Source organism: Gracilinanus agilis, chromosome 1 (assembly GCF_016433145.1).
Source record: "Gracilinanus agilis isolate LMUSP501 chromosome 1, AgileGrace, whole genome shotgun sequence".
Lineage (NCBI taxonomy): Eukaryota > Metazoa > Chordata > Mammalia > Didelphimorphia > Didelphidae > Gracilinanus > Gracilinanus agilis.
The window spans coordinates 407,286,838-407,299,847 of record NC_058130.1 but is presented as its reverse complement, the minus strand read 5'-3'; the positions used below and the strand labels follow the sequence as shown (position 1 = coordinate 407,299,847).

The 13,010-nt window shown below is 38.9% G+C and overlaps 1 protein-coding gene across 2 annotated transcripts in view; it reads left to right on the top strand.

The window, feature by feature from the left end:
- SLC14A2 (solute carrier family 14 member 2) overlaps positions 1-13,010 on the top strand; it is an 80,519-nt gene that overhangs the window by 47,870 nt on the left and 19,639 nt on the right. For both annotated transcript variants that reach the window (XM_044657837.1, XM_044657838.1), the window contains 5 exons: positions 1,056-1,178; positions 6,881-6,963; positions 8,492-8,654; positions 9,927-10,116; positions 12,803-12,931. In XM_044657837.1, coding sequence (XP_044513772.1) covers positions 1,056-1,178; positions 6,881-6,963; positions 8,492-8,654; positions 9,927-10,116; positions 12,803-12,931 — 688 coding nt within the window. The remainder of the gene's footprint in view (positions 1-1,055; positions 1,179-6,880; positions 6,964-8,491; positions 8,655-9,926; positions 10,117-12,802; positions 12,932-13,010) is intronic.

Sequence of the window (13,010 nt, the reverse complement as noted above, 5' to 3'; positions counted from 1 at the left end):
TGCTTGGGAAGGAAGGATGCTGAGGTGGTTATTTTTTTAAAAGTGGCATGGTTCAAATTTAAGAAATGAGAAGTTGGGCAGTTAATCCACTACCAAACAAAATCAAGGTTTCCATAAAAAGGGAATATTGGAGAAACAGTGTAGCTTAGAGGACAGAGGACTGGCATCAGAATCAGGAAGAACTATTAAAGTCCCATCTCTGACACAATTGGCTATATGACTGTTGGTCAAGAAATCACTTAACCTCTCAGCACCCGCAGATAACTCTCCAAGATATAATTGTAGAAGACTGCCCATCATCATTGGCAGGGGAATTTCTTGTCAGCATGTTAGACTCATTTTTCTCATAGGGGTCAGGAAGACTCATTTTCCCAAGTTCAAACCCAGCCTCAGACACTTACTACTAGTTCTGTAACCCTGAAAAAGTCACTTAAACCAGTTTTCCTCAGTTTCCTCATCTGTAAAATAAACTGGAGAAGGAAATGGCAAACTACTCTAGTGTCTGCCAAGAAAATTCCAAATGGGATCATGAAAAGTCAGACACAACTGAAAAATGACAGAACAACAGCAAAAACCAAGGGAATCACGAGCAGCCAAGGAGACAAACTAGAGGAAGAGCATTCATATTTAGGGCTCTAAAATGGACAAGAATTGTCCTCACATCAGTCCTATAGGAGAGGCAGTGTAAACACTATCACCATTTTACAGATTAAAGCTCAAGGAGTTTATATGGTTTTGCCCACTGTCAACTAAGTGCCAGAGCAAGAATGAAAATCTAGGTCTTCCAGGTCTAAGTCCAGAGTTCCTTCCATTGTGACACCCAGTTTTGGAGAAATAAGCACGTACAAAGGAAAAGAAGTGGGATGGCGTCTGTGGGAGAAATAAGGGAGCAAGATGGGGTGGCCAATGAGCCTGTCTCACAAGAGTCTTGCTGCATTTCATCCTCTTGGGCTGTCCTTGTATGGGTTTTTTTCTCATTGTTCCCTACTTTCACCCTTTGTCCAGAACACAACTGTGCTGACTGGAGTTTGTCTGTGACTTGTACCCCACACCAGGTGGCAGTGAGGAATACTCTCCCAAAGTTGAAGAGAAAGCTGATGAGAGCCTGGAGGCTGTCCTGCCCAGGCGACGGAGCATATTTCACATTGAATGGTCATCTATACGGAGGAGGAGTAAAGGTACAGTCAATATTGCTTCTTTTCCACTCGTCTTCCCATTCTTGTGTTCTCACCTGCTCCTGGAAGTGGGAGAGGGATTTAAGAAGAAGAATGGGTCCACTACAGGCTGGGGGTTTTCTGAAGTTGAATTCTCCAGTATCTGAATGCTCAGCAAACTAGTCCTCTCTCTATCTTGGGATCCCTCTTCCTCACATCTGTGTCCATCCTAAAACACAATACTCAGATCTGGCCTGGCCAGGGCAGACAGAGTACAAAGTAGAGACTCTGTCACGAAATCCCCAACTTACCAGATATCAAGTCTTTTTATGAAGATCTAGAAGGGACCTCTGACATGATCTAGTCCCAAACACCTCTTCCTTTAGAGATGAGAAAAATGAGACCTAGATATTAACTCAACATATTTTTAATACATTTACAACTATCATACTGGTGGCTAGAGGTATACTCCTATCCCCAAACCAATAATTTTGTTGGTTCAGTGAACTCCAAAAGCAGAAATTTCTTCTACTAATACAGAAGGTCACTTACTCTACAATATATGGAATTGAGACTTTGGGGGACACTGAGAGGTCAAGTGATTTGGTCACACAGTCAATATGCATCAGAGGTTGGTTTTGAACTCAAGGATCCCTGACTCTTGGGGCTGGTTCAATCTATCATGCTACTTCTCAATACAAAATATAGAAAAAATTAATACACATTAAATCTGGTAGAGCAAAGAAAGGGAATAACAACAGGAAAGGCTTTGAGAGGGAAAATTTCACTGAATCAATGAATCAATGAAAGCATAAGTTTGGTGAGATAAGAATACTTTTATGAAGAAGTTCCCATAAATAGTAACCAGATGGTAGAATTCAAAAGGGTCATTCTGACTCCAAATTAGACAGATGGGAGGCACAGTGGATAGCGTTAGACTTAGAATATGGAAGACTCAAGTTCAAATTCCACTTGAAACATTCACTGTGTGACCATTGACAAATTCCACCTTGATCTCTTCATCTATAATAATAATAATAATAATAATAATAATAATAATAATCCTTCTACTTTTCAGGGTTGTTGTATAGATTAAACAAGAATAACATAAGTAAAGTGCTTTGCAAACCTTACAGTGCCATATAAATGCCAGTTGGTAATCTCTCCCTCTTCTCCCATGAAAGATTACATCTAACCTAGCCAAATGTATTTTGGATCAAAACACTCTAGAGGAAAAGTAAGTTTCCCAAGAGATTTTTAAGTGTATGTGGTATTTTAATGGTAGACACCTCCATGGTCCTTTGAACCCATGATTCTGTCTCTGATGGGGGTAAGTAATGATGATTTAGAAGAGGGTTTAGTTGCATTGCTGGTGGAAGTGTGAATAGATCCAACCATTCTGGAAGGCAATTTGTAATTATGCCCAAGGTGCTTTAAAAGATTGCATGTCCATTGATCCAGTAATGCCATTACTGGGTTTGTATCCCAAAGAGAAAAAAAAATGGGAAAGGTTCTGTTCATACAAAAATATTCATAGCCATACTCTTTTGTGGTGGCAAAAAAATGGAAAATGCAGGGATGTCCCTTGATTGGAGAATGGCTGGACAAATTGTGGTATATGATGGTGACAGAATACTGCTGTGCTATAAGGAATGATGAACTGCTTGATTTCTATAAGAACTGGAAAGACCTTCATGAACTCATGTGGAGTGAAATGAGCAGAACCAGAACATTGTGCACAGAAACTGAAACATTGTGGGATGATCAAATGTAATAGACTTTGCTACTAAAAGTGATGCAATGATCCAGAACAAGTGTGAGAGACTTATGAGAAAGAACACTATCTACAGCTAGAAAAAGAACAGCGGGAGCAGAAATGCAGAAGGAAATATATGATTTACCACTTGTTTATATGGCTATAGGACTTGGGGTTTTGGTTTTAAAAGATGGCTTTATTGCAAAAGTGAAAGATATGGAAATAGAATTTGAATGATAATATATGTATAACCTAGTAGAATTGCTTGACAACTCCTGGAGGAGGGTAGGGAGAGAACAAGAATCATGTAATGATGGAAAAAAAATATTTAAAAGAAATAAAGAAATAGAAGAGGGTGTAGTGGTCCTGAATAAATCCCTGCTAAAAAAGAGGCAGAAGTGGGAATAGTAGCAGGATTGTATGTTCAAGAACTTAATGAAAAATGAGACTGGGAGGGATTGAAGGAAGAAACATCTAGACATTGCATAGCAATGAAAATTAAAAAGAGATGAAGAAATAACATATGCACTGAGCCAACAGTCTCACTTCTACATAACGCTTGGACATCTTTTTTCTTGCTCTTATAATATTCTCCAATCCTACACATTATTGCAGACTTGATTTCTTTAAAAACTACCCATCACCTGAAAATCTAGGGAGCCAAATACAATCTAAAAATACCAGTATTCCAAGGGACACATTGCTATTCTCATAATAAACCAGCAGAGGGACCCAGAGATCCAGGAATGCAAGAATTCTACTCGACTAAATAAGTTGTTTTAACTTTTTTATAGAGAGAAAGACCTGCGTTCTAGTCCTGCCTCTAAAACATAACAGTTGTGCAATCATAGATAAGTCCATTACCTTCCCTGGACCTCAGTTTCCCCTATAAATTATAGGTTTGGACTAGATAGCCTTTTAGGTCCCATTTGCATCAATGACCTTTAAGATCAACCAATTCCCTTTAAAAACAATTTTCATTACTAGGATTTTCTTTCCTCTTGGAGTAAATTTACTTTTTTAAAAAAAAAAAAAAACCTTTCCCTTCTCTCTTAGAATCAATACTAAGTATTGGTCCAAGACAAAAAAGAAGTAGAAGACTTGTCCAAGACAAGTCCAAGACAAAAAAGCAGGGCTAGGCTATTGGGATTAAGTGACTTGGCCAGGGTCACATAGCTAGAAAGTGTCTGAAGTCAAATTTGAATCCAGGATCTTCTGTCTCTAGTCCTGGCTTTCAATCCACTGAGTCACCTAGCTGTCTCAGAAAATTTACTTCTAGGCATCTTCAAACCATTGTTCCTACAAAGAAGACAAACAAAACAAATATAATTCTACTCTTCTAAGGGACAAACCATCAAATAACTGAAGACAATTGTCGTGTCTCTTACTAGGTTTTATCTTCTCTGGCCTAAATGCCTCTACTCTTTCAACCAACTCTCACGTGTGATCCTAAAGCCATCAATTATTCTAGTTGCCCTCATCTGTGTGCTCTCCACAGCGCCCTTCCTTAAATCTGATGCCTAAACAATATTCTAAATTTGACCAAGGAAGACTCTCACCTCCCTCAGCCTTACTTAGCTAATCTTAATGTAGCCTACAATTCCATTGAGTTTTTTTTATTATTGCTATATAATATGTTCAATTCATTGAATATGCATCCCCATGGTGTTGAATTCAAATAAAAATGTGGCCACTAACCTATACATAAGGATCCCCATGAGCTACATATTTACTTAGTCCTAAAACGTTATGTAATCTATGTTTTACTGTATCTTGTTTGTTTTTGTCAAATATTTCCCAAATACATTGTAACCTGGCTTAAGAGCATTAGGGGAGTGTTGCTGGCCTCATGTGACCTTCAGACAACTCTTAAGTTATCCCATCAACCCCTACCTCCATTTTTTAGACAAAATTTTGTGTGGCCACATTTCCTCTATTATAGATTTGCAAAGTTGATTTTTTTCTCCTATGATGATGCAATTTATCCCTATTAAATTTAATAATTAGAATTCTTGCCTGTAAAAATATTTATGGATCCTCTGTAAATATGATAAGCCCACTTATTTGCTCCCTTTATTTAAGATAGTAATAAAAATGTTAAATAACATAGATCCTATCACAAATACCTGGACCACTAAACCCTGATAGCTCCTTCCATGTTGCAATCAAACCATTAATGAATGGCTAGTCTTTAGGGCCAACCACTCAGCTATCTCTGAATTCACTGAGTTCTATTTTCATCTAGCCCATACCTCTCTATGTCTGCTACAAGAATAATTATGAGACTTGCAAAATGCTTTGCTAAAATCTAAGCAAGTTACATACACAACATTCTTTTCTCTACTAGCCTAATAATCCTGTCCAAAAAAAAACTCCCTATGGGACCCTGATAGGAACAGACGCCTTACTGGCTTGACAGACTCACTAATGACAAGCAGATCGATGAATATGTGCTGCTAAGAACTTTTCTGTTAGCTTGTTATCATAGGCATTTTAGAAATCCCAACAGATCATTCATTGTTCCACATGGGGTTTAATGACTGATTAGCACATTAAGAAATTCAATAAATATAATTACACTTGGAGTCAAGGCTTCAGGGTTTTATTATCCGTCTGCCTTATCTTATTCCAAGAGCAGATCATAAATTTAACAGAATCAGAAAACAAGTAGAATGACAAATTTAAAGCTAAAAGGACATCTAGTCTCATCCTTTAATTTTACAGATGAAGAAACTGAGGCTCAAGAAAGTTAAATGTTGACTTACATAGTAGTTGTCAGAGGCTGGATTTGAAATTCAAGGCCTCTTCTAACTATATCACATCTTTGTGCCTCTAATTCCAAGTCCTTTATCCTACAGTTGATAAAGACCCCATGAAGCAGAACAGTTGGAAGATGAGAGAGTTCTAGTCAATTTAATTTCTAAGTAATTTAGGATTAAGCGGAAAGACATTTTTGTTTCAACATGTTATTGAAAATCTTTCAAAATTCTCTTATCTACTTGATTAAATCCTGCCCAGTGAATCTGTCTTTACTGATTGAGAATCTTATAGGGCAATGAAGTCTTCATGAGCATCATTGGCCACTGCTCAGCCCTGGAGATGGAAATCAAGAGAGGGTAGGAGGTGTTGATGGATATGTGCTGAGCCCAAGATATAACATGGCTTTCATCTCTATTGGTTTTGTTGTAACTAAACCTCATGCCTCCTTTTCTAGGGATAGATACACCACTTATCCTTCCAAGGAAGAAGATGGGAGTGATGGGGAAACAGAATAAATTAATTATGTATTCTGGTTAATTGGATTCCAAATAATTAAAATTTTGGTGTCCCACTTTTAACCATCTCCCGTACTGCTTTGGCCCTTTAATGAGAGCAAACTACTCCAATGTGGTAGTATAGAAAATACTTCCAGTTAGAAATCTGGACTGTAGCCCAAGCTCTTCTATCTTACCTCTCTGGGTCTCAATTTCCACCTCAATCAAATTAGAAACAGTGCGGAGTGGACGAGATGATCTCCAAGATCAACTTTTAGCTCCAACATTTTACTTTCTGTGCTTCAACAAAATAATTAAATAAGTCTGAGTAGGATCAGAGGATTCAGAACTAGAAAGCCTCAAAGATCATTGAGTCTAATCCCCTAATTAAGAAACTAAGGATCAGAGCAGTTGTGGCCTGCCTAAGACACACAGCAGAAAAGTAGAAATGGGTTTTAGAGTTGGAAGAGACCTTATAAGACCATTTCGGCAAACATCCTCTTCTTATAGATGAGGAATCTGATACCCAGGGAATATAAGAGGACATAGTAAGGAGTACAGCTGGGATTCTAACTGAGGTCTTATGATTCCCCCATTCACTTTCTACCAAACCACACTATTTACGGTCCTTACAACTTGCCCAGAAGATATTCTGTGGAAATGTTAGTGACAAGGTGCCCTGACCTATTAATGTTCTCTTTCTTTTCTTTTTCCAGTACTTGGAAGAGCTGAACACCAAGAGAGACAAAGCAAGGATCCATTTCCCTATCCCTACCGAAAGCCAACACACGAATTTCTTGTGAGTCTTGAAAAGCACCTCGTAAGGCATGAGACCCAGAGCCAAAAGAGAAGTAACTCCTGTCATGAAATAAAGTCCATAAAGTTACCACCTAAGAACAAGCATGAGAAGAGCTGGTAGCTCCTAGCTCCAAAATAAACAAATCACCACTCTGTTCAAAAACAAACTGAAATTTTCAACTCAAGTTGTTTTAATTTTTCAACAGAGCCTATGATATATAAATCAAATAGAGCCTCAAGATCATTGTTACCCAGATGCAGGTCAATGGCAAGTCAGATAGTAACAGCTTGCATTTATTGAGTTCTCTAAGCTTCCCAAAGTGCTTTCCTCCCAATCACTCTGACACTTTGGTGCAGTAAAATTCCATTTTACATCTAAAGAAACTAAGGCTGAAATGCTCAGTAACTTATCCATAGTCACAAAGCTAAGTGAACCTCAGAATCAGTGCTTCAAGGTTAGCAACATGGTGACATAGTTGACAGCGTACTGGGGCCCTGGGTTCAAATTCCAATTATACCATTTCTTAGCTGTGTAACCTTGGGAAAGTCACTGGACCTCAGTGGGATTGAGTTTACTCATTCTGTAAAATAACTGGGATGGGGGCTGGCCAGATAGGTAGCTCAATGGACAGAGAGCTATGGCTTGAGGATGGGAGATCCTGTGTTCAAAACTGGTCTCAGACATGTCCTAGCTGTATGACCCTGGGCAGGTCACTTACCTACAAGTCAGCCTACCCCTTACCACTTTTCTGCCTTGGAAACCAATACCTAGTATTGATTCTAAGATAGAAGGTAAGGGTTTGAAAAATAATAAATAACTTGGATGGGGAGCAAGAGATAGACAAGATGTTTTTAAAGATCTCTTCTGGCAACAAATCTTTGTGAACCTATGATCCCAGATCTTAATTTCAAATTCATACTTCTACTCTACCACTCTGCCTCAGAAATAGCTATCCCATTTATAATAGCATAACTTACTTATAGCTAAGGTATCAGAGCAATCTAGGAATACAAGCTTTATAAATTAGACAGACAGACAGACAGAGAGAGAGAGACAGACAGACAGACAGACAGACAGAGACAGAGAGAGACAGAGAGAGACAGAGAGAGACAGAGAGAGACAGAGAGAGACAGAGAGAGAGAGAGAGACAGAGAGAGAGAGAGAGATGTAGATGTGTTTAGTCGTGATAGTGACTTCATGACCCCATTTGGGTTTTTCTCGGCAAAGTTAATAAAGTGGTTTGTCATTTCCTTCTTTAACTCAGGTTTCAGAGAAACCTGAAACAAACAGAATTAAGTGACTTGACTAGTGTCATACAGCTAATAGTGTCTGAGGCAAAGATTATCCCCATTTGACCCATGAGTAAACCGAGGCACAAAAAAATCATCTACACATAATTAGGATGAAAACCAGGACCAGAACCCACTTCTCTTACTCTTTTGTCCAGTGAGTTTTCCATTGTACTCTGCTTCAATGGAAAAGTTATGGGATATGAAAATCTGCTGTGTCTTTCATTCCTCCCAAGCAGGATCTCAGCGACAACATGGAGGATGGCACTGAAATTAAGGTGGAAACAAATGTGACCAAGACCTCTCGGATCCAAAGTTCCTTGGCCAATGGCGGGAAAAGACTCAGCAAAGCCTTTAGTTATATCACAGGAGAAATGAAGGAATGTGGAGAAGGGCTCAAAGGTAAAGAACCAACAAAAACAACACCCAGAAGAGTTCATCTCCTATTGGCACCCCAGGAAAAAGGAAGGCAATATCATGTCTTATTGAAATGAAATTTCTGAAGTATTTACTCAAAGAACTGCCCTGAGCCAGGAGTCAGGATATTCTAGGAGGGGCTTTGTGACTTTATCTATGAAACAACTCCAAAACCTTCTAGAAAGGTTTATTTCACAATTTATATATTGTGAGAGCTAGAAGAGGGGGATGAGGATGGGAGCTAGGTGGCATAGTAGATAGAATCCCAGAGAAGTCAGAAAGACTCATCTTACTGAGTTCAAATCTGACCTCAGACATTTACTAGCTGTGTAAACCTGGGCAAGTCACTTTATCCTGTTTGTCTCAGTTTCCTCATTTGTCAAAAGAACTGGAGAAGGAAATGGAAAACTACTCTGGTATCTGCCAAAAAAAAAAAATGGTGTCACAAAGAATCAGAGACAATCAGCAACAATAATAAGAAAAAGAGCTAGAAGGTACCTTAGAGTTTATCTAGTCCAACCAGTTCATTTTATAACTGAGGAAAGTAAGGCCTAGGGAAGTTATGCAGTTTAACTGAGGTCACACAGATCTGGCTCTGGAGATCTGGCTTCAAGTTCTGCTTCCTCTGTGACTTTGATCTAGGTACGCCTCCTCTCCAGGCCTTAGTCTCCTTCTCTGTAAAATGAGGGTGTTAAACTAGATCATCTATGAGGCCCCTTCCAGCTCTAGATTTATGGCCTTATTATGGAAATGAGTGGCCTAAGACTGGAATCCAGGTCTTCTAAATCCAAGTTCAAGGCTCTTTAATCTGCCCCAAAACATTCATTTAATTCAGAGGTTCTGACCTGGTGCATATATTTATTAACTTGGGGGGGGGGGGAAGCTGAAGAATTTTTTTAGCTTTTGATAGATGTATTTCAACATAATTGGTTTTCTTTATAATCCTATGTATTTTGTTTTATGTATTTAAAAACATTCTGAGGAGTTCATAGCCTTCACCAGACTGTCAAAGGAATCCACCATACCAAAAAAAAAAAAAAAAAATGGTTAAGAACTCCTGACCCCTGTAGGACTAAACAATGATTTAGCTTGCTAAGCATACACCCAGTTTTTAACATAAGGGAAACAATAATGTCTCCCCCTCTCATGTGTCCCGCCTACCTCCAAGGTCCCTAACACAGTATGGGGGACACAAAGTTAGTGCAATGCCTGGCATTCCTGGGAGGGCTCCTAAGGCAGAATGACTTCCTCTTTCAGACAAGTCTCCAGTATTCCAGTTCCTGGATTGGATCTTAAGGGGCACATCCCAAGTGATGTTTGTCAACAATCCTCTCAGCGGTCTCATTATCATCCTTGGCCTCTTTGTCCAGAACCCCTGGTGGGCCATCTCAGGCTGTTTGGGAACCATCATCTCTACTCTGACAGCCCTTCTCCTGAGTCAGGACAGGTAAGCCCTGGATGGGAGCTCCACAGCCCAGCAGCCCAGAAGCAGACTTAGGGAGCTCTCCACAATGGAGAGGGGTGCTCTTGCATGGAGGTTTCAGGTTCTGGCTGGACCAGCTAACAGCTCATTTCAACAATAATTCAAGGTTTCAGGGGAATTCCCAATAACCACCCTATAAGGCAGACAGGACAAATATTATTAACCCCTTTTTACAGACTGAGAGACCTTCCAACCTGTCCTTAGAATGATGGTCCTAATTTTGTCTCCTAAGAGCTAGCTTCCAATGAGATTTCATCAAAAAGAAAAACCTGTAATGACATTGTTAAAAGTTCCTCAGAGAGACTGATGATTTTCTAAACATATGAGGAATTAATGTAAATATATGTCTGAGAACCATTTCTCAATGGAAAAGTGGTCTAAGGATACAAATAAATACTTCTCAAAAAAAAAGCAAACTATTAACTATATGAAATCTTGCTTCAAGTCACTAAAAATAAGAGAAATGCAAATTAAAACAACTTTCATGTTTTACCTCATATCCAGCGTGCTTCATTTGAAGGCTTAAGCTGGACCAATTTCAAGAAAACCTTATCTACAAATACTTCATTCATAAGAGATAAATTAGGGAATGATGATTGATGTTATGAAATCACTGACTGCACTGCCCCCTTTAAATAGTAAGAATCTCTTGTTTTAAAGAATAAAATTAATTGTTACTTTTTTTAAGTAGGACATGTAAAATGGAGATTCATGGTTTCATAGAGAATCATCTTTTTGGTATTTTGCTGTTGTGAGGAAATGCTTGGGGGGCAGCATTTAAATCCAGAATTAAAAAGGAAAAATAGGAATTCAAGGTTTTTTTTATAATTATGTGCAAATTTTCTAGGAATATATATGTTTATGTGTGTGTACACACACACACACACACACACACACAGAGCAGTGTTTACAAAGTAGCTAAGAAAACAACCTTAAAATCAGGAAATCTTGGACTTAAGTCCCACTTCTCATATGAAAATGTGTGATCCTGAATAAGGAATCTAACCTTTAGTGCCTCCAATCAATTCTCAGACTATTAATTGCAGAGCTTGTGCTGGTGTGCATTGGGAAGAGGTGTTTTCTTACTGGGGTGTTCACAATACAAATAAAATCACAGGTCCTATCCCCTCCACAAACTCTCCACACAAAATAAGAATTTCACATGATGAGGCGTACATGTTTTGTTTATACATTGATTCTTGTACAGTCTTTTTCCAATCTTTTTCATTTTAATTCACAAACATCTATTAAGTACAGGGCAAGGTATTAGACACAAGAGAGACTAAAAAACAAAGTAATAATTCAATCCCTGCTCTCTAAGAGTTTATAATCTAATAGGAAGAAAAGGATATAGCATGTCCATATATATTTCAAGGTAGCATATGATAAGGCCAAAAGTATTTACACAGAGCTCCAGAAAAATTGAAGGAATCATAAAAGAAGTAGCACCGGAGTTGGGCCTTGGGGGGTGCTTTTAATAAGAGGGAATGATGAAAGAGGGAGAGAGAGAATTCTAGGCATTAAGGGAAAGGATTAAGCCTGCATGCATTTCCAGAAGTGGAAAGGCTGAAGCTAGCAGTCTAGTGTGACTGAAACATCTTGTAGATAAAAGAGAAAGAAAAAATCCTGGACCTGTCATTTTCTTTAATTATAGAGAACTCCTAGATGAGGAAATTCTTTCTACCAATGCAGATCGTCACTTGTTCTGCAAATAATTGTCTAAGAAAGTTGAGTAGTTTTCAAAGAGGTTAAATGGTTTACCCAAGGTTACATCGCTAGTATGTGTCAAAGGCAGGAATGAAAGTCAGGTCTTCCTGGCTTTCAGACCTTGGCTTCAAAGTTCTCTTTCCAACCTACTCTCACTAGATGCCATCTGGTACTCTACACCTTTCCTTCCCCTCATCTCATTCCTTCAGCAACCTGCTTTCTTCTACATAAGTCACTTAGCCCTTTTGGACCTCAGTTTCCTCATCTGTATAATGGAAATAGTAATAATAGCACCTACCTCCCAGGGTTATTTTGAGGTGCCAATGAAATAACCTACAAAAAAGGGCTTTTAAAATGCTATATAAATGCTAGCAACTATTGTTATTATTATTTGGAATGCTAAACAAATAAGATTAAGAGCCAGAAAGAACATCAACCTCATCATTTTACAAAATGAGGCCCACAGAGGTTGAGATTTTCCTGAAGTCATAAAGATAGAAAGTGACAGTGTTGGGATTCAAATCCAAGACCTCTGAATCCAAATCAAGAGATGATTGATTAGGGTCAAGCATGAGGCCTTAGAGGCAAACTAGTCAAACCCATTTATTTTATAATTGAGAAAACTTAAGACCCAGACAGCCCAGGTCCTTTAATTTCACATCTTACATTTCCCTTATTATATTATCAGTAATCCTTCAAGTGTAAGAGACTTATAATAGAATCATAATTTATTCCAGTGACACTTGTATTTGCTTAAAGACTCTGGGACACTTTTCACTTCAAAGGGCCTGAATTAATTTCTAATTGCAGAGACTCAGACCCTGGGATGAGGTAGGGGATCAGGGGGAGAGGAAATACCTGGGCCCCTCTCAATGGGTGATAGAGGACATCTGTCCCTTCTCCACCCTCTCATTTAAAGGCGGTATTGCTCCTCTATCCCCAGGTCATCTATTGCAGCAGGACTTCATGGCTACAATGGGGTACTGGTGGGCTTGCTGATGGCTGTGTTCTCAGAGAAAGGAGATTATTACTGGTGGCTTTTGCTCCCTGTCATTGTTATGTCCATGACCTGGTAAGTCCCATCAATAAGGCTGTGGGTATGGATTGAGGGCCCCTCCCTACACCTCTGGCCTCTTTTCTCTGCTTAGGGG